We start from the raw sequence: 24,038 nt of genomic DNA, 5'->3' as shown, positions 1-24,038 counted from the left end.
GAAGCTGCCGCCTCACCTGGCTGGCTCAGGAGGGGTGGGGAGGAAGGACAGCGCCACCCTGGGGATTCTCCTTCATCCTCCGCTGCAGACATCAGCTCCGTTGTTCTGTTTGGGGCCTGCATCGAGGGGGTCGTCCTTCGGGACAAGTAAGTAAGGGGATCAGGGAGGATCCTGTTCTGGGGGAGCGGGGGGGGCATGGAGGGCCGGGTTCTGGGAAACAGGCCTGGCAGGGTAGTTGAAACGTGGACAAGGGGCCTTGTGGGAGGGAGGCCACAGGGCTTGCCTGTCAACTCACTTTCTTATAATTCACCTTTCTCTTGTCACTCCAACTCAAGAAGTATGAGCGGTGTCTGATTTCCTTTAAGATAACGATACTTTCCTTTCCTTTTTCTTTAAAATCTACTAATTCATTTACTACTTCCTGGATGTCTATGTGTTAGCTACTGTCCAGGGTTCTGGGGGCAGGGATAAATAACAAAGATAAATAACTAATGGTTTTTGTTCTGAAGGAGCTCTTTGGAGCTGGTCACCATACTTGTCAACAGACTTGAAACGCAGAGCAGTAGGGGTGGCGATAAAGCAAAGCCTGGGGGTTATGGAGGCTGCGATCCAGTCCCAGAGGGTCGGGGAAGAGGAGATGCTGTGGGAGTGCCTTATACACGCTTTCTCATCACTCCTTCCCACTTTACGTGCTGAGTGGTAGAGACTACCTAGGAAAGTAGGAGGGGGAAGGGCACTCCAGGCAGTGGGAACAGCATGGCCAAAGTAGAGGGGACCCAGAGCTGTGTGTGCGCGCGCACGCGTGTAGGGGTACCAGTAGCTGTAAGCATTCAGAGCTTCTGGAGCACACACCTCTGGAGGGTGTGTGCATACACGACCAGCGGGGTGAAACAGGAGGTCCTGTCACAGAAACCAGTTTCCGAGGCGCCATTCTGGCTTCCAGGAGGTGGGGACATGAGGCTGGAGACCTAGGCTAGGGCCAGTCCTGGACGCCTGGGTTTTGGCACCAGGAAACTGGAGCTTTACTTTATAAAAAATGGGGGAAACCCTGAAGGATTTTAAGTAGGGAGGTGACCTGGCCAAATGGGCAATTCGCATATGTCACACCTATTAGCTTTTAGGGCAACTTAACCTCCATTTATCTCATTTCATTTCATCGCAGACCTCCCACAAGATTGCAAGGGATTCGGCAGGTCATTCAGGATAATCTTTCATCTGCTTCTTGAAGTCCTTTAGCAGCGGCCCATCTGAGTGTACCTTTGCTGGCGCACTGAAGGGACAGGGCTCTCTCTACCTACTGAGGCAGCATCTTCCATTTGAAGACAGTGTCATTGTTCGAAAATGCTTTTCTTGATCCTCACACCACATACCATCACTACACGATGAGGCCAGAACCCCCAGTTTTCAGATGGAGACACTGAGGTTCTAATAGTTTGAGACATCTGCCCAGGATGACATAGTATCACACAATTGACCTCGTACTGGAATCACTATTGGGGGGAGGGGCGAGATAAGGGTAGGGGATTAAAAGGTAGAAACTACTATGTACAAAATAAATAAGCTACAAGGATATATTGTTCAGCACATGGAATATAGCAAATATTTTATAACTATAAGTGGAGTACAACTTCTAAAAATTGTGAACCACCATGTTGTACACCTGAAACTTAAATAATCTTGAATATCAACTACACCTCAATAAAAAAAAAATAGTGTCACTCTTAGTACCACATAGCAGGCACTGTGCCAAGTATTTTACATATGGTATCTCCTTATTCGTCCCACCAATTGTATGAGATAGGTTTATAACGATCCGCACTTTACAGCTGAAGAATTTGAGGCACAGAGAGGTTGAATGTCTCGCCCAAGGTCACACAGACAGAAAGTGCCCAGGTCATCAGGGGCTTTGTCTGTCCCCTCTCCCCTGCACAGCCTAGCCTCATAGTGGACGTACAGTTGGTCCCGCAGTTTGTGCGGGAGACCTTGGAAATCCAGGTGGCGGTGCTCACCCAGCATCTCTTGTCCCTTTGCTGCTTCATTCCAGGTTTGGCGAAGCTGTGAATGGCAACCTGGTGGTGGGCACCCTGGCCTGGCCGTCCCCCTGGGTTATCGTCATCGGATCCTTCTTCTCCACCTGCGGGGCTGGGCTGCAGAGCCTCACGGGGGCTCCACGCCTGCTGCAGGCCATCTCCCGCGATGGCATAGTGCCCTTCCTGCAGGTCAGCGGCAGGGGCAGGGTGTGGGGACAGCAGTCCACCGCCTACACCAGCCAGCCAGGCCCCTGCCCAGGGCGGCTACCCAGGGAGCAGGGCCCTGCTGCTCTGTGCCGCCACTAAGAAGAACGGGTGTGCCTTTGGGCCCAACATCAGGGCCATCTCTTTGGGCAGGGTTGTCCACGCTTAGGGGAAAAATGAATGGTCCTCCTTTGGCCTCGTGATTGGGCGGGGACTCAGGGAGGCAGCCAAAGGGCAAGTAAGAGGAGGGTGCTCTCTGTGGTACTTAAAAAAAAAAAAGATTTATGGTAAACTCAGTCATGGCTGCTTGCTGGCCCCCTGCAGCTCCTCATCCATGTGTCCCCTCCTTTTCCCCTTCAGGGATCATTTGAACTGCACTGCACTGGGGTACCAATGTCAGAGTGGGCAAGATACAGCAAAAACCTGGTATCCCCTTGGGTACATTTAAAGGATGAGAAATACAGCATCCTCTCCCTGCCTCTGCCGTACTGGTCTCCAAGACTGGAACAGAGACACAAGAAGTCCTAAGGTCTCAGCCCCCTGTGATGGTTGCTCTGTCCTCAGGTTTTCGGCCACGGCAAAGCCAACGGAGAGCCAACGTGGGCCTTGCTTCTCACCGCCTGCATCTGCGAGATTGGCATCCTCATTGCGTCCCTGGACGAGGTCGCCCCCATCCTCTCTATGTGCGTGCTGGCCTCTTGCCCTCCCCATCATCTCTGGGGGTCTCTCTACCTGGGTCCTTCAGCTGTGACCCTGGACAGCCCACCCAAACACTTTAACAGCCCCACTGTCGTAGAAACCTGTCCTTTGTTATACGGAGATTCACCCCCACATGCACCAGGGCATGTTGTAAGGGGATTTGGCCTTTGAACCTCTTCCTAAGCCCCAGAACGTGACTCGGCCATCTCCGCAGTTTCTTTCTCCCTTTCCTGTCTCTCCCTGTGCTTCTGACTCTGTCTCCCCTTGCAACTCTGTCTCTCCTGGGACCTTTCTGTGTTCTAGGTTCTTTCTGATGTGCTATATGTTTGTGAACCTGGCCTGTGCGGTACAGACGCTGCTGAGGACGCCCAACTGGCGGCCACGCTTTCGCTATTACCACTGGTGGGTGCCCGTTCCCCCTCCCTGCCCCAGAGGACCGTCCTCTCCTCTCCCCCTCACCCCAGCCCATCCCCTCCAGGTCTAAGGATCCCAAACTCCACTTTTCACAACTAGCATGAGAAAAGTCCTGGAGAAGGTCTCCTTATAATCACAAGTAATAACACAACACTGTATAAACGGTCTCAGCCAGAATCCCTCTCCTGTCAATAGTGTGCAACACCTTCCAGTCTTGACAAGGAAACCTCAGTTTCCTCAGCTGTGAAATGGGACAATAACTGCACCTACCTCATAGGCCCTTGTAAGCATTACACTGCTTGGTGCACGGAAGATGCTCCTTACAGGGGCTGGACTTCTGATCATTTTCCTTGACGGCTCCTTATCTTCACAATAGGCCTGTGGGGCAGACAGGGCAGGAATGATCATGCTTGTTCTACCAAAGGGAAACGGAGGCTCCAATAGGGAAAGGTGGCCTAAGGCCACCCAGCAAGACTATGGTACACCTGGCCCAGAACCCAGGCTGCCTGCCCCCCATCTCAGTGCTACTGCTGTGCCAGTCACCTCTTCCCTGGGGTCACATTCCTCCTGGGAGATCTTGCCTCCAACTTTCTCCAGACACTCCTGCCTCAGAACCTCCCTGGCAGGGCGGTCTGGCAGGGTCTAAGGCACTGGGACAGGGCAGGGTGGTGACTTAGGAGTTGGGTGGGGCGAGGGGAGGTGCCCTGGCTGCTCGTTCATCCAGAGGCCCCACGTCCCCGTGGTGCTCATGGAGATGACGGTGTGATTTCCCCTAGACCTGGCTGTAGCCTCCCCGGTCTTGCCCATGCCCCGCCCCATCTAACTCCTGCTGTCTGAGCCCAGGCACCAGTGACAGCCCCACCAGGGCTCAGAGGCTGGCTCTTCCTCCCCCTGTCCAGGACACTCTCGTTCCTGGGCATGAGCCTCTGCCTGGCCCTCATGTTCATCTGCTCCTGGTATTATGCCTTGGTGGCCATGCTCATTGCTGGGCTCATCTACAAGTATATCGAGTACCGTGGGTAAGCGCGGGGAAGTGGGGAGGGCTGGGCGAGACTGAGGGATGGGAGGAGGTGAGGAGGGGAGAGAGAGGGGTGATGAGTGCTCGGGGGTGGGGCGGTCGGGGAGATGAGGCAGGAAGTGGGAGAAGGTGGCACTAGAGTGGAGGGCAAAGGGGGATGGGATGGGATGGGGAGAGACGGAACAGGAGCAGAGGGAGGGGCTGAAGCTTTGAGAAATGGAGGTGGCAGGAGCGACCTCCTTTCTGAGCCTGAGATAGACGGCTCTGTGCCGGGGCGGCCACTTCGGGGTGGACGGCTCTCCCTGACTCTCCTTGGCTTTCTGCCTCTTGCGATCCCCCTTCCCGGCCCCAGGGCGGAGAAGGAGTGGGGCGATGGCATCCGAGGCCTGTCTCTCAGTGCGGCTCGCTACGCCCTGTTACGCCTAGAGGAAGGGCCCCCGCACACCAAGAACTGGAGGTCAGTGGTGGAGGCACAAGCGTGAGGGCTCAGCGGGGGGAGAGGCAGGGAGCAGGGCCCAACCCACCCCGCTTGCTTTGTTCTGGGGTTGCTGAGTGGTGTTCAGCCTTGTCTGAACCCTTCCCACCTACAATACCGAGGCTGAGCTGAGTTCCAGACATTTATTCTCCGAAACCCCACCCGCGAGGCCAGTCTCCTGACCATCTATCCATCCATCCATTCATGCCATCATGTGTTAGAAAAAATATATGAACGCGTGATCTATGCCCTGCCCCCTTCCTGTCTCTGGGGATGTAGTGAGCTCACAGTTCCGTGGACAAGGCATGCGCACAGACAGGTAAACGCAGTATCGTGTAGCATTTGCTCTGGGAGAGGTGAATCTTCCACCTTGAGAGTTATGGGGCCTCTTAGAAATCTCTAGATGAATAACAATCTCCATTTTATTCACGTGACAGTCAGGGCCTAGAGAAGGTCTCAGGGGTCATGGAAGGCAGAACCGGACCCAGAATCTTCACCTCCTGCCTCTCAGCCCAGGGTGCTTTATTAAAAAAAATTTATTTATTTAGTTTTGGCTGTGTTGGGTCTTCGTTTCTGTGCGAGGGCTTTCTCCAGTTGCGGCGAGTGGGGGCCACTCTTCATCGCGGTGCGCGGGCCTCTCACTGTCACGGCCTCTCTTGCTGCAGAGCACAGGCTCCAGACGCGTTGGCTCAGTAATTGTGGCGCGTGGGCCCAGTTGCTCTGCAGCATGTGGGATCCTCCCAGACCAGGGCTCGAACCCGTGTCCCCTGCATTGGCAGGCAGATTCTCAACCACTGCGCCACCAGGGAAGCCCCCCAGGGTGCTTTCTAACTGATTGCTCTGCAAGGCCAATCCCTCTTTCTTCTCCCTCAGGTTCGTTTTGCTAAGAGTAAGGCCTGGAACCCTGAACTATGCCTAGGACATCGTTGGCTTGGCCTTGCTGATGTCTACTAAACTGGGCTTCCAGAGACCGGGGCTTTGCATAATTTGTCTGTGAATCCTCAAATGCTTAGCACAGGGTCTAGCCCAGAGGAGGTGTTTAGAGAAAGCTATTAAATTGATGGTGGCTGGCTGGCTGCAGTGGCTAAATGAATAAGGAAATGAACAGATAAATCAATGGGTAGATGGCTGAATGTGTATGTGTATGGGAGGGTGGTGGGGTGAATAGGTGAATGTGTGAATGGATGGCGGTAGAAGGATGTGTAGGTAAATTAACATGGATATGAGTGGATAACTGAAGGATAAAATGGGTGGGGGGGTGGATGGAAACATGGGCGAGTGAGGTAGATGGAGAGATGGATGGGTGGGTAGATGGACAGATGTGTGGGAGATGGTTGGATGTCTTGATACTCAAGGAAATGGATGGATGGATGTGTAGGTGGATGGGTGGGTGGTGGGTGTATAGGTGGGCAGGAGTATGGAGGTCGTGTGGTTAGTGAACTCACCAGCGTATGGCGTATGGGCGTATGAGTTTATGGCGGTTGGGTAGGTGGTGGATGGATCATGTGACCTCGCACCCTCTTCAGGCCACAGCTGCTGGTGCTGGTGCGTGTGGACCAAGACCAGAACGTGGCACATCCACAGCTGCTCTCGCTGACCTCCCAGCTCAAGGCAGGGAAGGGCCTGACCATTGTGGGCTCTGTCCTTGAGGGCACCTTTCTGGACAACCATCCCCAGGCCCAGCGGGCGGAGGAGGTAAGTAGAGGCCCTGGTGGGGAGGGCGGAAGGATGCAGCACTCAGGAAGGCAGTCCTTGCTCCTTTCCACTTTCCCTCCTGCCACCTTTGCCATCAGCTGGAGCTCAGGCTTTTCTGTCCTCTTCCTTAGAAGAGGAGTCCAAGGGCTCAGCAAGTGAGTTCCTTAGAATCCAACTCGCAGAACCAAAGACGATCAGAGCCGGAAGTGCCCATTTTATGGATAAGAAAACTGAGGCTTAGAGAAGTCAGGTCATTTGTTTAAGGACAGAAAACAGAGACTCACATTAAAACTGCTAGACCCCTACTCCACCTGCCGAAGTATAAATCTTTTAAAGCGTTTTCACATAGGTGGACCCTTTTGGTCCCCACACCAAGTGGAGTCGGCAGGGTGAATACCCCTGTTTGGCCCAGGGAGAAACAGAGGCCCAGAGACGGAAAGCAGCTTGCTGGAAGTCACAAAGGTGGCTGGAAGCATAGTCAGGATTTGAACCCGGGTCCCTGACTCTGGGTCACCTGCTCTTGTTCTAATCCCCTGGTCCATGTCCACAGAGCAGTGTACACAGCCAGTGTGGGCTGGGGCAGCTGGGCTCTGCATTAAGCGTCATTAACAGGTGTCTGGTGGGTGACAGAGGAAGTGGGTTCTGTCGGCGATTCAGGTCTCTCTCCTCTCGGGGCCATGGCTAGAAGTGGAGAGAGGAAAGGGGGCCTGAGGGAGGTGAGATGAGAGGGGGAGGGACACACCTAATGGCTTGCGACAGTTGCTGTTTCTGCCTCACTGGGCCGTTCACACTGATCTGTCAGGGCCCTGGGCTGGAGGCCTCCACTGGTCCATTTAATTCAACTTGCAGTGGCTGCAAATGTGCTGTGTACCAGGCACCAGGCTAGGCCCCGGGGGACGTGGAGAGGTAGATGACCAAATCTCAGCCCTCAAGGTGGTCACAGGCTGGTGGGGAAGAGAGAACACACACAGAAGGCTCTAAACCCGTCCGAGGTTAGAGTGAATAACTGCAGAGCAATAGAACGTGTTGAGTGTTTAGGATCTCTCAGGCTGTATATACTAAGCTCTACTCGCATCATGTTATGTCATCCACCCTCTTCCTGGACGAGGCAGCTGTCACGATGCCCATTTGACTGATGAGAAATCTGAGGCTCATAGAGGGAGGTGATTTGCCCAACATTGCTCTGCAGTTATTAACTCTAACGGAGCACCTGTCAACCTCGGGTGGGCTTGAGAGCCTTCTGTGTACGTTCTGTCTTCCCCACCAGCCTGTGACCAGCTTGAGGGCTGGGGTTTGGTCTTGTGCCTCTCCGTCTCCCCTGGGGCCTGGCCCGGTGCACAGCGCATTCTCAGCCACTGCATGCTGAATTAAACAGGCGGGGGCAGAGATAGAAATAGGAGCCCTCTCTTTTTTTTTTCTCTCTTTTTTATTTTTGGCTGCGTTGGGTCTTTGTTGCTGTGCGCGGGCTTTCTCTGGTTGCGGCGAGCGGGGGCTACTCTTCGTTGCGGTGCGTGGGCTTCTCATTGCGGTGGCTTCTCTTGTCGCGGAGCATGGGCTCTAGGCGCGTGGGCTTCAGTAGTTGTGGCATGCGGGCTCAGTAGTTATGGCTCATGGGCTCTAGAGCGCAGGCTCAGTAGTTGTGGCCCACGGGCTTAGTTGCTCCGCAGCATGTGGGATCTTCCCGGACCAGGGCTCGAACCCATGTCCCCTGCATTGGCAGGGGGATTCTTAACTACTGCGCCACCAGGGAAGCCCAGGAGCCCTTTCTGTTTGACATCAGAGGCTTGGTTAAGAGTGTGAAGGATGGAGTCAGACCCCTGGACTTGAACTTCTACAGTAACATCCATTATCTGTATGGCCTGAAGCAAGTCTTAATTTCTCTGAGCCTCAATTTCCTTACTTATAAAATGAGAGTAATAAGAACACTTCCCTCATTGTGCAGATTGAATGTGTGTTTTAAATGCTTACTGTCATGCTGACTTTAAAAAACTGTTAAAAACCAAATTGTCTGGCTATGCAGAGGGGCCCAGTTTCATCGTGGTTTGGGTGGACGGGTGGTGTCTGAGGAAGGTGACGGTTGAGTTGGGCCAGGCAGAGTGTCATGGACAATGGGGTTGGCCGGGGAGGGGCTCTGGGTGGTGGGTGAGAGCTTGCAGGGGGACTGTGTGAGCAACGGCAGGGCGGTGGGAAGCGTGGTGTCCCAGAAGAGCTCTGACTGAGCAACGGGGAACGGGGGCCATAGGTGATGGGGTGCCAGAGGCCGACATGCTCAGAGCTGAGCTTCAGGAATGGAGGGCTGATGGCAGGGAGAGATGGGGGCTAGGGAGGCTGCAAGGGGCTGGGCAGGGCTAGGGAGGCCTGAGGCTGGTCCTTTTCTGAGCCCTCCCCTGCCCGCAGTCCATCCGGCGCCTGATGGAGGCAGAGAAGGTGAAGGGCTTCTGCCAGGTAGTGATCTCCTCCAACCTGCGAGATGGCGTGTCTCACCTGATTCAGTCCGGGGGCCTCGGGGGGCTGCAGCACAACACCGTGCTTGTTGGCTGGCCCCGAAACTGGCGGCAGAAGGAAGCTCATCAGACGTGGAGGAACTTCATTGGTAAAGCTGTGTGGGCTCGGGGTGGTAGAGGGCTGGGTGTGCGGGGGGTCCTTCTTTGGGCCTGGGGATCATTTCCCAGGCGTAACAGGTATGGAGTCGGCATATGCAGGTGATGGCGTTCAAAGCCTCCCATGTGCCAGGCACTGTGCGGGGAGCCCAGGGACTCAGGTGTGGAGGAGACAGTCTTGGCTCCGGCAGGGTTCACAACCCTGGCAGGAAGACAGTGCAGGGAGTGGGAAGAGCTACAGCTTTGAAGTCGCTGAGGCCCGGGTCTACATCTCCCCTCTGGCCCTTCCTCGCTGTGTGACTGTTCACAAGTGCCTCACCCTCTCTGGGCATCAGATGCCTTGGTAGTAGTGGGTACTAAGTAACACAATAACTAACACTTACAGACTGTGTTCTGTGTGCCAGACAAGTGGAGGCTTTCTCTCATTCTCTCAGCAGGCCTGTGAGGGCTAGGCATTGCTGTCTCCATTTTATTGGTGTGAAACTGAGGCACGGAGAGATTAAGGTCACGCAGCTGGTAAACCCTGAGGCGGCTTTACCGGTAGATCCTAGTTAGAAGGTGGTTGGGAGGATTAAGTGAGCCCTGCATGGTCGAGTTCTTAATCAGAAAGGGCAGGTGTTGTTATCACCACTTGAACGGTGGGGAAACGGAGGCCCAGAGAGGCTTCCCCAAATTCAAACAAGCGATGAGGCCCAGGTAGGTGGGGTTTTTCTGACTCCTCAGCCCAAGGCCAAGGCGGGATGGGGTGGGGGTGGGGTGCTGGGTGCCAGAAGGGGACCAGGGTTACTGTTTTACCGTCTGGCCATCTCTTTGGTCTCCTCCAGAGCTGGTCCGGGAAACCACGGCCGGTCACCTGGCTCTGCTGGTCACCAAGAACGTTTCCATGTTTCCTGGTAACCCGGAGCGCTTCTCGGAGGGCAGCATCGACGTCTGGTGGATTGTGCACGACGGCGGCATGCTCATGCTGCTACCCTTCCTGCTGCGGCACCACAAGGTGCGCATGCGTGTGCGTGAGTGAGCGTCCGCGCGTTTGTGTGCTCGTGCCCACATCCATGGGCGGGGTTTCTGGGCTCCGGAAGCTCCTCCACGTGAGCTCCTGGGAAAGGGCTCCAATCCCCTCCTTAATTCTGAGGTGCTGGGAACTGAAGGTGTCTCCCCTTGCAGATGTCCTTGAATTATAAAGGAGAGCAATGTTTAACTCAATCGAGTGATGCTTTAATGAGGGGACCCTCATCTACGCAGAGGCGTTTTTCAAAACTTTTTTTTTTTTTTTTTTTTTTTTTGCGGTACACGGGCCTATCACTGTTGTGGCCTCTCCCGTTGCGGAGAACAGGCTCCGGACGCGCAGGCTCAGCAGCCATGGCTCACGGGCCCAGCCGCTGCGCGGCATGTAGGATCCTCCCGGACCGGGGCACGAACCCGTGTCCCCTGCATCGGCAGGCGGACTCTCAACCACTGCGCCACCAGGGAAGCCCCGCAGAGGCGTTTTTGTAGGGAGTGGCTGCTGAGATAGAGGACTGGGGGGCTGCATGTATGTGTGGGAAGGTGCGTGGGAAGGGTGAGGGACAGGGTCCTGTCTACGTTCTGGCCCTGGGTCTCCGCACTGCACCTGGGCTGGACCTTTCTGGGTCCCCTTCACCACTCCAGGTCTGGCGGAAGTGCAAGATGCGAATCTTCACTGTGGCCCAGATGGACGACAATAGCATCCAGATGAAGAAGGATTTGACCACATTTCTGTACCATTTACGTATCACCGCGGAGGTCGAAGTGGTGGAGATGGTGAGTCCCCAGGAGCCACCTCTGACGTTTTGGAATCCCTTCTGGACTCTTTCCCTTTGGCCCCAGAACCAAATGGGGAACTCCAACTCCCATCAGCTTGTGATGCTGGATCCCTTCCCTGCACCCACTTTTTAGCCTCTCACGTATTCACCCGAGAGCCCATCCATCCATCCATCCATACACCCTTCTCTCCTTCGTAAGAATAGCCATGTCTAATAATGCTTACTACGTGTGAGGCACTGTACTGTGCACTTTATGTATATTACTTCTCACAGCAATGAATGAAATAGATACAATTATCAGCATTTCCATTTTACAGATTAGGCAGTTGAGGCACAGAAAGGTTAAGTAATTTGCCCCGAACACACACTAAGTGGCAGGGCCAGGATTCAACCCCAAGCAGACTGGCTCTAGAGTCCATGCTCCTCGCACTTACATGCTACAGCCTCTTGTCTGTCCATTTCTCTCAGCTTATTTATCCATTTACCCATCTCTCTGTGTATTCATTAATCCACCCACATATCCATTAATGTATTTATTCACTCACTCATCCATTCATCCATGTACAAAATTCATTCATCTCTGTGTTCCTTTTTATATTTCTCCCCCGTCTCCATTCACCCAGGTAATTAATTAATCCACTCATTCATTAATTCACCCATTCATTCGCCCAGTCCTGTGCTTGGCTGAGGAGGGAATGAGCCGCATTGCCTCCAAAGAGCATCGCCCTCTGCTTCGTCCTTGCCTCCCACAACTGTTGATTAAACTAGGTCATTGGATAGGGAAACCCTAGGTTGGCAGAAAGAAGGGGGCCTGCCTCCCTCCCCTTGGCCTTGCACCGAAGCTCGTACTTTCCCCCCCTTTCCCCTCCTCCACCCCATCTCCACCCCTGCCTGCCCACAGCATGAAAGCGACATCTCGGCTTACACCTACGAGAAGACGCTGGTGATGGAGCAGCGTTCCCAGATCCTCAAGCAGATGCATTTAACCAAGAATGAGCGGGAGAGGGAGGTGAGGTTGCCCTGGCTGGGCTCGGAGAGTCTCAAGCTGCTGCCAGCTCTGGGCGTGCACAGGTTTGGGATGGCCCACTCCTGGCCATTGGCACTGCCACCTTCTGGCACTGGGTTCCCCAGCAGCAGGGGTACACACAGCGGCTGCATCTCTCAAGCCTCCCAGCCAGGATGCAGAGGGGCTTTGGCATGCGTGACAGATCTTCCGCTCACTATGTGACTTCTGGGGCCCAAGGGAGAATAGTGGATGTTAAATATGTATGGATGATTCCTCAGGGGCGTGGGCTGCCAGTGTGGGGGACAAGGGATTATGTGACAGCCCCTTCGAGAGGCTTAGAGAGTGGGTAACAGATGGATATTTCAGGATGCAGCTGATGATGAGAGTTGGGGGCAAACCTCCAACTGGGTTCTCAGGGGTAACAATGATGAGCTCTCATGGGGTATGGGTGTAAGATCTCCCCAGTGTGGGTAATGTGGGACCACTGGCCCTCTGGCATTTGAATGAAAGCCCCACCCCAGGGAGTGGGGTCCTTGGGGAAATGAGCTATGGTACCCTGGGGGTTGGGGACAGAAGAGATCTTGGAGGTGGGTGACAGTAAAATTGTAAGAAATGGCATGTGCTCTGACCAATCAGAACTGGCACTGGACCATAGTGCTAAGGTAGAGCCCAGCTGGACCAGGTGTTAACCCTTTGGTTGCTGGATAGTGGAGAGGTCAGGGGTCCTGGAGAGGGGTTGGAGTGGCCAGGTCAGTGGCGGCAATAGCTATTTGATGTGGAAGCATTGCAATAGTTTAACAACTGGTAGGGATCCCGAAAGTGCACATCCTGGCTGAACATCAGCTCTGGGGGTAGCTCTTTGCAGGACGGGCATGGGTAGTGATTTCCAGCAGAGCTGGCACCAACATGTGTCACTCCCTAGATCCAGAGTATCACAGATGAGTCTCGGGGCTCAATCCGGAGAAAGAATCCAGCCAACACTCGGCTTCGCCTCAACGTCCCAGAAGAGACAGCTGGTGACAGCGAGGAGAAGCCGGAAGAGGAGGTATGCAGCGGGGTGGTTTGGCTCCAGCCAGTGCGAGCAGGAACTTTGGCCTCCGAAGGAGTCACATGTTGTCCCTTCTTTTATCCCTCAGGTGCAGCTGATCCATGACCAGAGTGCTCCCAGCTGCCCCAGCAGCTCACCATCCCCGGGGGAGGAGCCCGAACGGGAGGGCGAGGCAGATCCAGAGAAAGTGCATCTCACCTGGACCAAGGACAAATCTGTGGCAGAGAAGAACAAGGGCCCCAGTCCTGTCTCCTCAGAGGGCATCAAGGACTTCTTCAGCATGAAGCCGTATGGGCCTGGGGGCTAAGGGCTAGGGTCTGGGGTGAGCCTACAGGGTCCTTGCTCCCCATGGCAGAGCAAATGAGCAGAAGGGGTCCTGGCCTGGTAGTCGGAAGACCCCGCCCAGACCTTGTCTTGGTTTCCCCATCTGAGGACTCAGATTGGGCTTGATTGCTAAGGGTCAGAACTCCCTGGGGCAGGCAGTGGAAAGGCGAAGCCTGGGGGGCTGGGAGAGCGGGACCAGTTTGCACACAGGGTGGTTGATGGTGGCTCAGGTAGTCCTCAGCTTCTCCTGCTTTTTCTGACCCCTCTCTTTTTCTTCCTCTCTTTGCTTCTCTTATGTTTCCCGAAGGGAGTGGGAGAACTTGTAAGTGCTTCAGAATTTTTAACTTCTCACCTAGGTTGGCCAGGGTCCCTCCTCTTCTCACTCCACCATGAACCCTCAGTTTGTGCCCCTGACCTCTGGGGTCTCTGAATAGCCCAGCTTGGAGAAGTCTAGGGTTGGTGGTCCCTGGCTTGCAAGGACTAGATCCCAGCAGCCCAGTGCTGGGGTGGGGGGGGCTGGAAGGGCGACTGGATCCAACTCTCCCTTCTCCCAGCCTTACGTGCCTCCCTCCGTCCCTCCCTCAGGAACCAGTCCAACGTGCGGCGCATGCACACCGCTGTGCGGCTGAACGAGGTCATCGTCAAGAAATCCCGGGACGCCAAGCTTGTTTTGCTCAACATGCCAGGGCCTCCCCGCAACCGCAACGGTGACGAAAATTGTATCCTGGGCTTAAAATTGGGAGGAAGCGGGAGGTGGATGTCAGGGGACTTAGGTCCTGGCCCTGGGAAGGAAGAGTTGAGACGGGTCTGCTTCAGAATCAGCACCGCGAACAGGGACGCGAACCCAGCGTTCCCCTGGCGCCCAACACGCGCGGCCCTAATTCCAACGGGAGGGAAGGGGACGGTCTTTCTCCTTGACGAGCGCTCAGACATGGAGTTCCTCGAGGTCCTCACCGAGCACCTGGACCGGGTGATGCTGGTCCGCGGCGGCGGCCGCGAGGTCATCACCATCTACTCCTGAGAGCCAGGACCTGCCACCCGGGCCCGAGCGCGTCCGGCCCGCGCGGCCCCGGAGCCCTCGCCGCGCCCCCCGCCGCTGTCACCGTTTACATACAGACCCTGTGCCCGCGCCCTGGCCCCCTTCCCCGCTGCCTGAAGCCCGGAGGCCACGTCGGTCGGGGCTGACTCGGAGAGGACCGCCCCGCGCGGAGACCAGAGCCCCGAGCGCCCCGTTGGCGCGTCGCCCTGTCGGCCCCGGCTGCCCTTTTTCTAAGCCCGGCTTCGCCCCGCCGGAGGAGACGCTGCAATAAAGGTCGGAGGAGGCGCAGAGAGGAGCGGAGCTGGGGCTTTGAGGACCCCCGGTAGTCCGCGCGGCCCTTTCCCTCTCTTCCCGCGCCCCGCCCCGTCCTCGCTCTGCACCCCTCCCCCGGCGGCCCGGAGGGCGCGGGGTGGGGAGGCTGCGCTCCACCGTCTACGTCACTTGTCTTCGCGCGGCCGCAGGCGCCGGCCGGCCGAGCCTATACATAGTGTACAGGAGACATCGCGTGTATTTTTAACGTCCCCATATTTCTGTGACTAGAAGCGCAACGGACTTCTCTTCTCGCCACTGTCGAGCTCTCCCGCTGGGGGCGCCCAGGGAAGGCGGAGGCCTCGGGAGGCTGGGTTTTCCTTGACGTCCGAGTTTTGAAAGCAAAAGTGCTTTAGGCCCAGGCGGGAGTCGTGGTCCCTCGACACCCCCTCGACGTCTCCTCACCCTTTCCTCGCGCCCTTGGCTTCCGACCCTTCCCTCTAGTTCTTCTCGGAGACGAAGTGAGACAAGTGTCCAGCTTTTCCTGGATTCGCCTCCCAGCGGAGTGAGCTTCCACTGTGGCTGCAGAGACGGGCGCAGCCTCTTCTCATCGGCTCTTATGCAAGTTGGGGCCAGGATAGGGGAGGGGCGCTCCTCAAGGAAGAGAAACCGAGAGAGGCCCTCGCCCCACCGAGGAAGCCCCGCCCCGGTGCCTTCGCTGGGGGAGCAGGCGGCTCTCCTCAATCGGCTTGTCGCCTGCTCCTCCTATCCCATGGCTCTTCGCCAAAGACTGAAATCGGGGAGCTGGAGGGCGTCCCTTCCCCTGGAGTTTCCTCCCTGGGACAGATGAGGGAGGCGGGGGCTGTTCTGGGTTGGGGGCCGGACTCACCGGGGAGGCCCCAGCGCTGTCCCTGATGTTCCCTCCTCTGTGTCCATCTGGCAGCTCTGGCCTCGGGGACCCAGCCGCCTTCTCCGCGTCCCGGGGCCCGGCCTCGCTGCCTCTAGCTGCGTCTCCCAGGCACCTGGGCGTGGGGGAGGGCTGGAGTCGCTATGTGCTTTGTTCTTAGCGCCTCTCTGCCCTCCTCCAACTAGGAGCCAAGGCCTTTGGCTTCTCCAACACCAGTCCTTGGCGCTTCTGCTCCACCAGCCCGGTTGCAGGTGCCCTCTACCCTTAGGGAAACCGCATTGGCCGGGCTCCCTTCCCCCAGGGCACCTTACTAAGGGCGGCAGGCACTGCATGCTCGTTCCAGCGCCCTCTGGGACTGGGTACAGTACCTTCAGCCCCAGGGCCCTGAACTTTGCATCTAGTTAGACATCCTGCCCACCTCCCAGAGCTGAGGCTACTGGGTACTCCTGACCTCACCACCTCCTTTCCTTTGAGCCCAAGGCAGAGCTGGAGCTGGTGCCACCTAGACTGGGCCAGGTGTGGCTGGAGGTAGGTTTGGATGTCTGCCGGTTAGGCCAAGGCCCCTCTGAAATTTGATCAGGGGGCTGGATAGATTCTTCCGGGTAGTAATCAGAAGTCGGAGGTATCAGACACCAGCACTCCCCACGCTCATCCTCCAAAGAACCTCCCTCTGACAGACGCAGCTGGGTCTAGCCTTCTGGGGTCCTGAGCACTCCTGGGCTGAAGTGGTGGGCTAGGTAGAAGGGAAAGGGGGTATATTAACATCAGTTAGGGAACCAAAGTTGCACTATCTGGGCCTAGACTGTCTGGTTGGCAAGAGCAGTTTCGGTTGATGAAAACAGACATCCCACAACAAAACCCCAAGTTTTCTGTGCTACATGTGCAATATTTGTTATGAACGTTATCACACGTCACTCATCAAATTATCTTTATAATCATGTAGCTAGATGTTTCATGTCCATTCAAGTGACTTTTATTCTGAGTGCAATATTTCAATAGCCTCGTAGTGATAACTAGTGTTGCTTTTGTTTTAGACGATCTATGTGCAGGGCAATGCAATGAAGTTGAAAACCCTTGTAAATAGGAGAGGTTGCAAACCCAATCAAGAGTATTTGTTACTATCATTAGGCCTGCCTTTAACCTTCCATGTGCTTCAGCATTCCGCATTCTGCCTCAGTATTGATCTTGTGTTCTCTGTGCCAATATGAAAAGGAGAGGGTTGGTTCTTTCCTTTATTGTTGAATGCTCCCATTTAATGCTTTATAGCTTTTATGTATTAATTTTTTAGACTCCCATCTGCACAAAATGCAATAAAAATAATTTTATTATACCCTTCACAGCCTGAGGTGTGCTGTTTGGACACTCCAGGGGGAAGAATTAGTAGGTGGGAAGAGGGGTGTTAAAAGGTGGCCCTCCAGGAGGACCCTAGACTCTTAATCAGAAACACTGACCACCACTCCAGGCGGGTTGCCTAGTGTACTGATAGTTCTGGGGCCCTGTCCTAGAGGGACAAAGGCACTGGCAGCAGGGGCACTGCACCCACAACGTCTCCTATGAGATGGTGAGCACTTCTAGGTCAGGCTCAGCAATGTCAGCATCTTGGTCCCTAATCCACTGGAGGCCTTGTGCCAGTCACTTCACCACACCCACTCCAAATTTCCTGATAGGGCTATTAAATGCTCTCCAGAGCTCCTACCTGTGACTCTGCTTCTGCCAACTCCTTGCATAATGGGCTGGACAGAGGGCGGCAAGTGAGACAAAATCAAAACAGGAGAGCACCCCACTCTCCATTCGCCTTTGGCCAGGAAAGGCCTCTTCACAAGTCCTGTTTTCCTTTCCTAGAATAAGAGGATAAGTCTCTGACACAATGCAAGTCTGCCACAAACAAGGATGTTTACATAGCATTATAATTAACCAGCAGGCTTTTGCTCTGAACTGTACTAGGTGAGCTGCATAAGGAGAGAAGCTAGGGTTAAAAGAGGTTCTGAGGCCTGACTGCAGGCTCATGGCAGACCGAAACCCATCAGTGCTGTCAGGGAACCTCACCTTCAAACTCTGGGAAGGAACGCTCACAAAGAGGCCCTGCGGATATGCACATCCAAGAAAGACAACACAGCTTTCACTTTTTCGTTTTAATTAAAAAGTAATCATCTCATCTTATTAACAACACAAAAGTTCCAAAGAGGAAAAAAACACTATATAACACAAACAGGTCAGAACATAAAATGCTGCCATCTGGGGACCTTGAGTTTTTGAAACCACTGTTTACTCAGCCACTGGCAGGGACTCAGGTGAAGTCACTGCTCTCCCTCGTTTCTGCCAGGGGCCCCTTGAGACTGATCCGCAAGGCTCTAATGAGCACCATCCCTAGGGAGAGGGCAGCTTCCTTTGTTTCCATGTAGAGCAGCAGCCAGAAGTCCTCCCTCTAGTATCTTCACTCTGGCTCAAAAGTTATGAACAGCCTCCTGTATCAAGAACATGTCCAGCTACCAAAAGTCTGACATCAAAATGGTCCCTATCTCCTGCTGCTTAGAAAACAGAACAAGAGCCAGATTTTTGAGTCAAAAGCTCAAAGCAATCACTGAAAAAAAAAATGGGTGTTCACTGCCAGAGTCTAGAGTTGCCTTCTCAGAGCCGATTCCATTCAACTACCACTGGTGAGGGAGAGGCTAACAGAAATATTAGGGGTAAGAGTGGCTGGGGCCCAGGTTCACAGTTTGTGTTAAACTGCTGGTGACTGGAGCTGTGCAGTCCACGGGAGATCTTTCATTGAAATGAAAGCCAAAAAGAAAAAAAGAGAAAACCAAAACCCAACAACCCTGGGTCAGGCAGAAAAGTGGCCGGCTTGGCCACTCCTCAACAACTCCAGTAGCTGAGTAGCCAGCCGGCTTCTGAGTCCTCAAGCAGACCCCACGTTATGTGGGATGGGGTAAGAGGACACCGTGCCCACCAAGCCCAACCTGCTGCTCTGGAACCCTACACAGGAGCTGCAGGCAGAAGCTCGAGCTCTGGTGGGCCTGTGTGAGGCTGGACACCCATGGTAGGTTCAGAATGAACAAAGGCAGTGGCTTTCAACATGAAAATGCTACCCCAAGCTCACACAGCTGGGGCTCAGCTGCTTCTTCCTCCCCCGCCCCACGTCCAGCTGACAGAGAGACAACTGAAATACAAATGGAGCCCAGACATCTATACTGCCCATGACCCCAGAGATATTTACTTTCTACCAAAAAAACCCACAAAAAAACAAAAACAAAACCCCCCAAACCCCCACCCCACCACCACCAAAATACACCTCCAGTGCAGTATAAACTCGAACTCTGGAAGGGGTAAGCAACATAGCCTTGGGCAGAAGAGAGCAGATGGTAGAAACTTATGACATTCGATGTGGACCTGGAGAGGTGCAGAGAACATCTTCCAAATAACTCTATTTAGAACGCAAGAGGTGGGAGGCCAGAGGAAGAGGGGACCAGGGCTAGTTGAGATTTAGCCTCAGTAATGCCTCTGGTATGATCCCATGGGGGCTTGGGGCCGCCCCACCTGTGCTGTGGTCTGGCTAACCAGGTGGGAGAGAGCAGGGCCACTCTGTATCAGAGTGTCCAGAGCCTTCTGTACACTTGGATTGTCAAAGTTGATACCTGTGGAAGACACGGGCCTCTGGCTAGCCAAGTTGCTGGCGGGTGCCAGGCGAGTGGAAGGCTGGCCAAAGAGCCCTTGGGAAGGAGCCCCAGGCCTGGGGCCCATGTTCCGAGCAGATCCTGCCTGTCCCAAAATGTTTGGAGGCTGATTGCCAGAGGCCTGTGATCTTTGCTGAGGCTGGCTGTTTGCTGCTATGGAAAAATTCTGGTTCTGGGTGTTTCCGGCAGCAACTGAGGGGGATGCAGAGCTGCTATTGGCCGCAACCGTGCCACTATTGAAGAGGCTGAGGATTTTGGCCTGAAGCTCTTGCTGGGAGGTGGGGGGTGCCGCTGGAGTGGGTGTAGCAGAGGGGAGCACTTGGCCGCTCTGGAGCGTTTGGGAGCTTGGCTGTGTCTTCAGCGAGGCACCCGAGGTCGCCCCGAGTGGTTGACGGGAAATCGGGCCTACAAGACAGAAGGAGGAGGTATCTGGTTGAAAGTACCCTCCATGGGCAGGAGGCTTAGCAGCCCAGGGAAGAACAACAATCACTGATCACATCAATCACACAGTACACAGACTATAACATCAATTTCCCAAAGGGGCCACTTCATGGTACGTGCTGTTCCCAGAAAACAGCTTCATTCCTCCAGACAACTACTTAAAGAAAGAAGGGCGTCCACCTTGGTTCCCAGGGAGCCAGCATACTAGCCCACCCACCACGTTAACTACAGAGCAGAGCCCAGGTCTTAAGTTATCATTACACCAGCATGGCTGGCCCACGGGAGAGCCCAAGGGATGCGCTCATTTCCCTTGCCCACCCCAAGAGCCCTGGGCCTGCCACCCTCCCAACAGAGCCTGGGGATTAGAGAAATGCAGAGTCAGAACTTCACCTCGGCCCTGCCACGTAGCTCACCAGGCAGAGAGTCGGCGCTGCTCCTCATCAGCCGCTCCTTCCGCTCTCGAAGGTAGTTGATGATCTTGTCAGTCTCTTCAGCAGTGAGGTACCTGTTGTCGGCCAGCAGGTTGATGAGGCTCTGGATGGCTGGAGGGTGCCCCCCGCGCAGTCCCTCCTCAGGGCCTCCCCGCTCTCTTTCCTGGAGGAGGGCTTCATCGGCCATCTTGGCCGCCTGTCTGGCAATCTCCTCGCGTTCCTTCTCCCGGCACTCGTTCTTATAGCGCTCATAATTTCTGGCCACCAGCACCATGGCATCTGCCTGGGGCATGTTGCGATGCTCTGCAGGGGGGAATGACCTGAGTTATTTTCTCCCATGACAGATCTGAGTGCCCACCTACTGGACTCTACCAAGCCCTTCCTAACCTCAGATGAGCAAGAAAACCATTACAGTGACAAAAAGCCTTGGGATGGGGATGGGGAGAGGTTGGGAGAGGAGGGGGATGAAGGTTGGGAAGATAGGTGAATGGATTTCTTTGCTGGGCAACAGACACCCTTGTACAGAGCTAGTTCTTTGGGGAATTCTTAGATCACAGACGTGTAGTAAAAACCAAAGAAACATGACAGTCTCTCACAGATTCAAAAAGACCATGCGGAGAATAACCACAGGAGGCAGGCCACGGGGGTCCAAAAAGCCCTTCTGTAAAGCCTGGCTCTCTACTGTGCTCCTAAGAATAGAGCTGTTTTTGTAATATATCAGTTCAAAGGTTACGGATTAAGATCAAATTGTGACCCTAAATAACCTCCTCTCCTCACCCCTGGGCAACAATGATTTACAGCGTTGTGAGACTTCTCAGCACGTGATAGAAATGTCTTCACACATCCTGAGGGACTGTTCCTCAGAAAGACAAATGACCCGCTGGAGAGGCTTCTACACTCTATCGTTATGGGTAAAACTGGTGGGGCAAATAGAAAGCCCCAGGGTGGCGGGAAAAGCGAAAGGTCTGTGCTGTGAGCGCAAGCAACGAGCAGGGAATCAGCTGGCTGAGTCTCAACAATCTGGGAGCAAAGGACTAAAAGCTACTTCAGGGAAGGACTTCAAGGAACCTACTCTGGGCCTCCTCCCTGTTCTCACAGCCCCTCCACCCACTTCTCTAGCACACTTACAGAGTATCCTAATTGCCTGTTGTATGCTTTGTCCCTCATTAGAAAATCTGGTGAAAGCAAGGACTCTATTGCATTCAGTGTAGTATGTGCCAGAGCTGCGCTGGAGCCGGCCCTCACTGGTGAGAGCAGACTGTGTGCATCTCTTCCCAACTTGCCCTGAAGTGACTTCATGTTGGGAGCTTGATATAGAACACAGTGGGAGTATTTACACCATGGAAATCAGCAAATGCTATAAACCACACCGCCCCCCCCCAGAACTGGTTGTTAAACATTTGCCAGCACATCACTGTACATACCTAAGTGCTAAATATAACGTCATATACAGCAGGCCCAGAACTGTATCCAGTGAAAGAATATCAGACGACTAAATGACTATGCAAGTCTCTGCCGTGCACTTATAAAAGGGCCCTACTACATTTGAGCTGAAATACATTTACCTAAAACCTGCTGCTTCTGAGTAAGGCATAAAAAAATTAATGGACTAGTGACTACTTCTGAAATTCTGACCCGCTTGGGCCTCCATACCTTGTGGGGTTCCAAACATGATGTTGACTGTACAGGAGCGGTGAATCTGGTGTTGCTGGGTGATGACAATAGCAAAGGGAGACCCTCCCCTGCTAACATCCTCCAAGGCTTGTGACAGTGACACCTCTGTGTTGAGGAAGATCAAGTCCACTACCATGCCTAGGTCTCGAACCTTCCGCCCCACAGATTCAGCATAATCTCTGTAGAAACAAACAGGACCCAGTGAGTACTCCCTGACCAACTCCCAACTCCCACTGTGGCACCTCAGCTAGCTGTGTGAGCTCCTATGAAGACTTCAAATCCCAGCTCTACCAGTGTCTCCCTAGCGCCCTCTTCAGGCTCCAAGAATCTAGACCAATTCCTTCTCTATATTGGCTCAGAATGGTCACACATAAAGTTGCCAATAGCACAGTATTTAGTACCCAGGTCCTTCTCTTGATTCTCTACTCTGATGTTCATTCCTAAACACCATCCTGATGCCTAAGACTTGTAACACATGTCCGTCTTTGTAGAGGCTACACAACATAGTGGGAAAAGCATGGGTTCTAAATGCTAGAAAGACAGGCTTGGATCCTACCACTAACATTTACTTGCAAAGTTGAAGCTTTAAGCAAGTCCCTTTACCTCTTACAAACCTCAGTTTCTTTACCAGTCAGACAGGATTAATATGGCTCAGCTCATACGTCACTTCCTTGACTTTCTCTGCAATCTAAATCAGATCCTTGATATATTTCTTATAAGACACATCACCAATACATTTATTTCTGTCATTTGTCCAACTAGGGTATAAGCTCCACAAGAGGAAGGGGCCATGTGTGTTTGCTTATTAGCATTACAGCTCCAGGACCTAGCACCTGTCACACATAGAAGAAATTTGATGAGTGAATACACATGAAACAGGATTACTGTGAAGATTAAAAAATTTATTTAAGTGCCTAGCATGTAGTAGTTCGGAGTAGGTGCTCAGAAAATGACATTATCATGAGTCAAAAGTGGGGGGGGGGGGGAAAAAAAAAAAAGCCATCTGCAAGTTAAAGAAGCATCTGTTTCTAAACAAGGCAGCCCAGAGCCTGTGAATGCTGCCTGCTGCTTGGTGTCTCAACACCTATTTCCCTAGTCTCTGCCTTGAAATTAGCTCTTTAACCCCAAACTGCTAGAAAATACATGAAGTTATTTACTAACCACTTGGGGAAAGGGAAAATAGCTACTCTCAAACTTGCAAGCTGCTATATACTCCCTTCTACACCTCTACTCTGCTTCTTCAAGGGAAGAATGTGAAACAGAGGTAGAGTAAAATACTGCTGTAACTCTGGCTTGGCTAGCATGGTCACCTAACAGCTCTGCAAGGCCACGGCACTTCACAAAGAAAGCCTGGCTCTTGGCTGACAAATGCAGAGACGTATGCCTTCCAAAGTACTGGGGATTCGTGTTGTCTCACAAAGGGGACATTTATTGCTTTGCCTGACCAGCATATATTCCCCTTTGATTTTCCTTGGGAAGGCACCCCTTTCCCACTCAGTCCATATGGTTCCACAGGGCTAATTCCACTTTTAGCTCTAGGGGTGGGCACATGACCTAGCCCTGGCCAATCAGGGCATCCCAGCACTGCTGGTCAGAGTGATAGTTCAGGGATGGGAAAGTAAGCCTGGGCAGTCCAATGAGAAACAATTCCAGGACTTCAGGTGGAAGCAATGGGAAAGAGCAGCTCTCTTTCCACTGGTTTGCTGAGCTAAGAAGATACATGTCTAGAGCCAGTGCTGTTCTGCCTTTTTGAGTAGAAAGCTTGTCTGAGAGTGAAGGCAACAGAGAGAACAAGTCTTTATGACAGTGTGACCCTGTATGTGGCCATGCCTGAACTTCCCAGTCAAGCAAACTAAAAATTTCCCTTTGGGCCTAAGCCAGTTTGCAATGGGTCTTCTGTCACCTACAAGTGAAAGAACCCTGGTTAACACAGTATAACAATGCCAGAGTACACAACAGCCCAAGTTAAGTGTGTACAGCTGCCAAGGAACCTGAATTTCTCTTCTGATCCTTCTCCTCACTCAGGAAAAATATCCAAAGGGTTCTTACTTAGTCTGCTTGTTGACCACAATCACAGAACAATCAACAGGCCTCTCAGCATCAAAGCGTCTCTGGATTTCCTCAAAATACTGACGATAAAGCTCTTCTCTACGCCGTTCCTCACGTTTCAAACGCTCTGCAGGATGACACCAGAGAAAACTGAAACATGGACCGTGCCTTTCTATAAAAATAAGTCACAGGCCTTATTTTCAATCCTGAACTACTTGTAGGCAAAGGTCATAACACACACACACACACACACACACACACACACACACACACACACACA

At 53.5% G+C, this 24,038-nt stretch overlaps 2 protein-coding genes and 1 long non-coding RNA gene across 8 annotated transcripts in view; 1 reads left to right on the top strand and 2 right to left on the bottom strand.

Annotated features, from left to right (window-relative positions):
* Positions 1–14,315, top strand: part of SLC12A5 (solute carrier family 12 member 5) — a 35,831-nt gene extending 21,516 nt beyond the window's left edge. Inside the window, exons 11-26 of the mRNA XM_027078173.1 lie at positions 89–146; positions 2,045–2,219; positions 2,799–2,917; positions 3,237–3,335; positions 4,247–4,366; positions 4,718–4,822; positions 6,367–6,535; positions 8,933–9,128; positions 9,960–10,129; positions 10,783–10,914; positions 11,818–11,925; positions 12,845–12,967; positions 13,059–13,258; positions 13,602–13,616; positions 13,880–14,013; positions 14,224–14,315. Coding sequence (XP_026933974.1) covers positions 89–146; positions 2,045–2,219; positions 2,799–2,917; positions 3,237–3,335; positions 4,247–4,366; positions 4,718–4,822; positions 6,367–6,535; positions 8,933–9,128; positions 9,960–10,129; positions 10,783–10,914; positions 11,818–11,925; positions 12,845–12,967; positions 13,059–13,258; positions 13,602–13,616; positions 13,880–14,013; positions 14,224–14,315 — 2,015 coding nt within the window. The remainder of the gene's footprint in view (positions 1–88; positions 147–2,044; positions 2,220–2,798; positions 2,918–3,236; positions 3,336–4,246; positions 4,367–4,717; positions 4,823–6,366; positions 6,536–8,932; positions 9,129–9,959; positions 10,130–10,782; positions 10,915–11,817; positions 11,926–12,844; positions 12,968–13,058; positions 13,259–13,601; positions 13,617–13,879; positions 14,014–14,223) is intronic.
* On the bottom strand, positions 59–10,037 carry LOC113605120 (uncharacterized). Its single transcript, XR_003427042.1, has 3 exons — positions 9,931–10,037; positions 3,618–3,725; positions 59–1,490 (listed from the first exon to the last, which is right to left on the bottom strand). It is a non-coding gene; the product is annotated as an uncharacterized LOC113605120 (long non-coding RNA).
* Positions 14,316–15,528: 1,213 nt separating the features above from the next.
* Positions 15,529–24,038, bottom strand: part of NCOA5 (nuclear receptor coactivator 5) — a 32,589-nt gene continuing 24,079 nt past the window's right edge. For 2 of the 6 annotated variants that reach the window (XM_027078171.1, XM_027078172.1), the window contains 4 exons: positions 23,759–23,885; positions 21,689–21,888; positions 19,995–20,338; positions 17,607–19,568 (listed from right to left, as the gene is read on the bottom strand). In XM_027078171.1, coding sequence (XP_026933972.1) covers positions 19,521–19,568; positions 19,995–20,338; positions 21,689–21,888; positions 23,759–23,885 — 719 coding nt within the window. In that variant the 3' untranslated portion in view covers positions 17,607–19,520. Of the gene's footprint in view, positions 16,223–17,185; positions 17,328–17,606; positions 19,569–19,994; positions 20,339–21,688; positions 21,889–23,758; positions 23,886–24,038 lie in introns of those variants that run through there. The other 4 variants (XM_027078167.1, XM_027078170.1, XM_027078168.1 and 1 more) reach the window with 3 other exon arrangements.

This window comes from Aethalodelphis obliquidens, unplaced genomic scaffold (assembly GCF_003676395.1).
Source record: "Aethalodelphis obliquidens isolate GAN/ISIS:26980383/991018 unplaced genomic scaffold, ASM367639v1 scaffold42, whole genome shotgun sequence".
Classification (NCBI taxonomy): Eukaryota; Metazoa; Chordata; class Mammalia; order Artiodactyla; family Delphinidae; genus Aethalodelphis; species Aethalodelphis obliquidens.
The sequence above is the reverse complement of the archived record's forward strand: the minus strand, read 5'-3'. Positions and strand labels throughout refer to the sequence as shown.